We start from the raw sequence: 2,869 nt of genomic DNA on the forward strand, positions 1-2,869 counted from the left end.
AAAAAAAAAAAAAATAGCTGGGCATTGTGGAGGCTACTTGGGAGGCTGAGGCAAGAGAATTACCTAAGCCCAAGAGCTGAGCTGGAGGTTGCTGTGAGCTCTGTGATGCCACGGCACTCTACTGAGGGCGACAAAGTTTTGAGACTCTATCTTTAAAAAAAAAACAAAAACAAAAACCCAGTCACTTTAGAGTAATCAAATCAAAATGAGCTATCAAATATGGGTACCTTTAGCCCTCTTCAAAGTACTGCAAAAGGTACTTCAATCTACTGACCCTGACCATCCCAATTTTGATAGTCATGGGCTGTCTCAAACACATGATTCTCAAGTCAGTAGTGAGGTGATCTGCAACACAGCTTAAGTTACCTCCATGTATTGGCATCAGGATCAAAAACTTCAATGGTCTTCAAGTATGTTGTACCATCAAAACCTCCCACTGCCATGAGCTGTCCATTGACCACTGCCAGGCCAACCTAGAGAATCAAAACATAGTGGCTGCTGAAGAAACTAGATAATTACTGGGAAAGTTTAGACCGGTTTCTAGGAAAGTCTCTTTAATAAAAGAAAATTCTTTATGGTCTTACATTCTGGTTTGCTTGAACACAGAGGAAAAATGTAATAATAAAAATTGATTAAATTACAGGGATTATTTTAAAACATGTATAAATTTTAGAAAAAGTCTTCACTAGGAGTGAGCAAGAATCTCTAAACTGCTTGTTGTATTTGCACATTCCAATCCACTTTCTAAATTGCTACTCTAATTCTCTTAAAAATACAAATTTAATCTTCTTGCTACTTTCTTCTTTAAAAACTTAATTAAGTGTATCTTCTATCGAAGTAAGTTTAAAGCCCATATGATGTTACTCAGGACCTCCAGAAATCCATCTAAACCCACTGTGTGAACCTCTCTTCCTCCTATTGCACCGGCAGCCACACTGTGACTGGATTAACTGCTCCTACCTGAAAGTACCATACATTTTCACATCCCCTTGGTTTTTGTACATGCTGTTCCCTGGCTGGTGTTTCCTGTCCCTCTTCTAGAAAACCTTATTCATCTCTCCTCATTCTTAAACTTTCCTCACCCCATAGCAGTAAGCATGTTCTCTCATGTTTTCCTACAACGTGCCTGCCACTAGTATAGTACTTATTCATTATAGTTAGCTGTAAACATTTCAGTTTCCTTCACTAAATTGGCAGCTTTTTGAGGAGAATTGTGTCATACTCGTTTTTGCTTTCCCAGCACACAATGAGCACTTAAAGATACATTATTGATGAGTAAATGACTATAAATATAACCAATAGAATATAGCTATAAAAATAACAGGAAAGTGACTAAGAAGCTGTTAGTAACCAGGAATACAAAGCCACATATGTGTGGATGTTCTGACTTGTCGATGCTTTGCAGTGGTGTTCCTGATTTATGCAAACCAGAATTTGTTCCCTTTTATCCTCCGATTACAGAGTCCTCAGCCACAGCTTGCTGCTTCTTCCTGTTGTGGATGTGTTGTCCTAAATTGATGGACTTCTGACATGATCAGTGCTTAATGGGTTCCATTGTACCCTGAGCAAACGTCCCAGAATTGATGAATCCTATACTTTACCCCAGAAGACTCTTGTATTCACAGGTCATCCATGGTATACAATATGACATAGAGCTTGATCTGGCCTATATTATAGATGAGGTAGACTCAAACCAGCTAGTGGAGACTGGTGGTGGGGCCACATGTGTTTTTACCCAAACATTTGCATTAGTATGACAACTACTTATAATATTAGCTAGAAATGGCAGGTAGGAATATTTAGCTCCAATAGATATGAAGTTAGTTAGAGAAGGTAGGTAGATAGGGCCATGCTTTCCAGAGAAGCAACTGACACAAGATAAATCATCAAAAATTAATTATCTAATTAAAGATATGACTGGATATAAGATTTTTAACTATCTGAGATAAAAGCAATAAAAAAATTTATTTTGTTTCTAGTGTAAAATTATCAGGAGTTGTTCCACAAAGCATCCCAATAGCATCAGATGAAACAACTGAAAACTAAAACACGCAGGCACTAGCTGTTCACCTCCACATTGTCCCAGTATATTACATTTCACAGATCACAGCACCCTTTCTGCAGAGTCCTCTCTTGGTGCTTATTTTTCAAAGCTCAAAGCTCTCAGTAGCTGGGTACTTACTCCACTGCGGCGGGATGTCATGGCCACCACCGGTGACCACTGATTCGTTCTAGGGTTGTATCTCTCAGCACTGCTAAGCTCAGTAGTGTCATCTCTACCTCCTACAGCGTAGATCATGTCCTGATACACTGCACAGCCTAGGTGTTTCCTCCGGGTCCCCATAGGGGCTATTGTGTGCCATCTGTTTTCCTGAGGATTGTAGCGCTCCACTGTAGGGAAAAGAAAAAGTAGCAAGTGGTCATTCAACCATTTCCCCTCACCTCTGGTTTTCTTTATTGCCATCAAAACTGTGATAACACGTATTTAAAAAAAAAAAAAAGAAATCAGATTTTTGCTTCTAAGAAACACTTGGCATACCTTTGTGCAACTATATATATATACTCTCAGCAGGGACTGGTTTCTTCTAGTTATGGTACAGTAGAAAGGGCATGTGTTGGAGTTAAGACACTGGGGGTTCTGGCTCGGTGCCTATAGCTCAGCAGTTGGGGCGCCAGCCACATACACTGGAGCTGGTGGGTTTGAATCCAGCCCAGGCCTGCCAAATAATAGTGACAACTACAACCAAAAAATAATGACAACTACAACCAAAAAATAGCTGGGCATTGTGGCAGGCACCTGTAGTCCCAGCTACTTGGGAGGCTGAGGCAAGAGAATTGCTTAAGCCCAAGTGTTTGAGGTTGCTGTGAG

The 2,869-nt window shown here is 40.1% G+C and overlaps 1 protein-coding gene across 1 annotated transcript in view; it reads right to left on the reverse strand.

Annotated features, from left to right (window-relative positions):
* The window catches only part of KLHL20 (kelch like family member 20), a 59,381-nt gene that overhangs the window by 6,634 nt on the left and 49,878 nt on the right, over nucleotides 1-2,869 (reverse strand). The window contains exons 10-11 of the mRNA XM_012802714.2: nucleotides 2,183-2,391; nucleotides 367-473 (exon numbers count right to left, since the gene is read on the reverse strand). Coding sequence (XP_012658168.2) covers nucleotides 367-473; nucleotides 2,183-2,391 — 316 coding nt within the window. The remainder of the gene's footprint in view (nucleotides 1-366; nucleotides 474-2,182; nucleotides 2,392-2,869) is intronic.

The sequence above is a fragment of the Otolemur garnettii genome, unplaced genomic scaffold, assembly GCF_000181295.1.
Source record: "Otolemur garnettii isolate 467f Iridium unplaced genomic scaffold, OtoGar3 scaffold00016, whole genome shotgun sequence".
Lineage (NCBI taxonomy): Eukaryota > Metazoa > Chordata > Mammalia > Primates > Galagidae > Otolemur > Otolemur garnettii.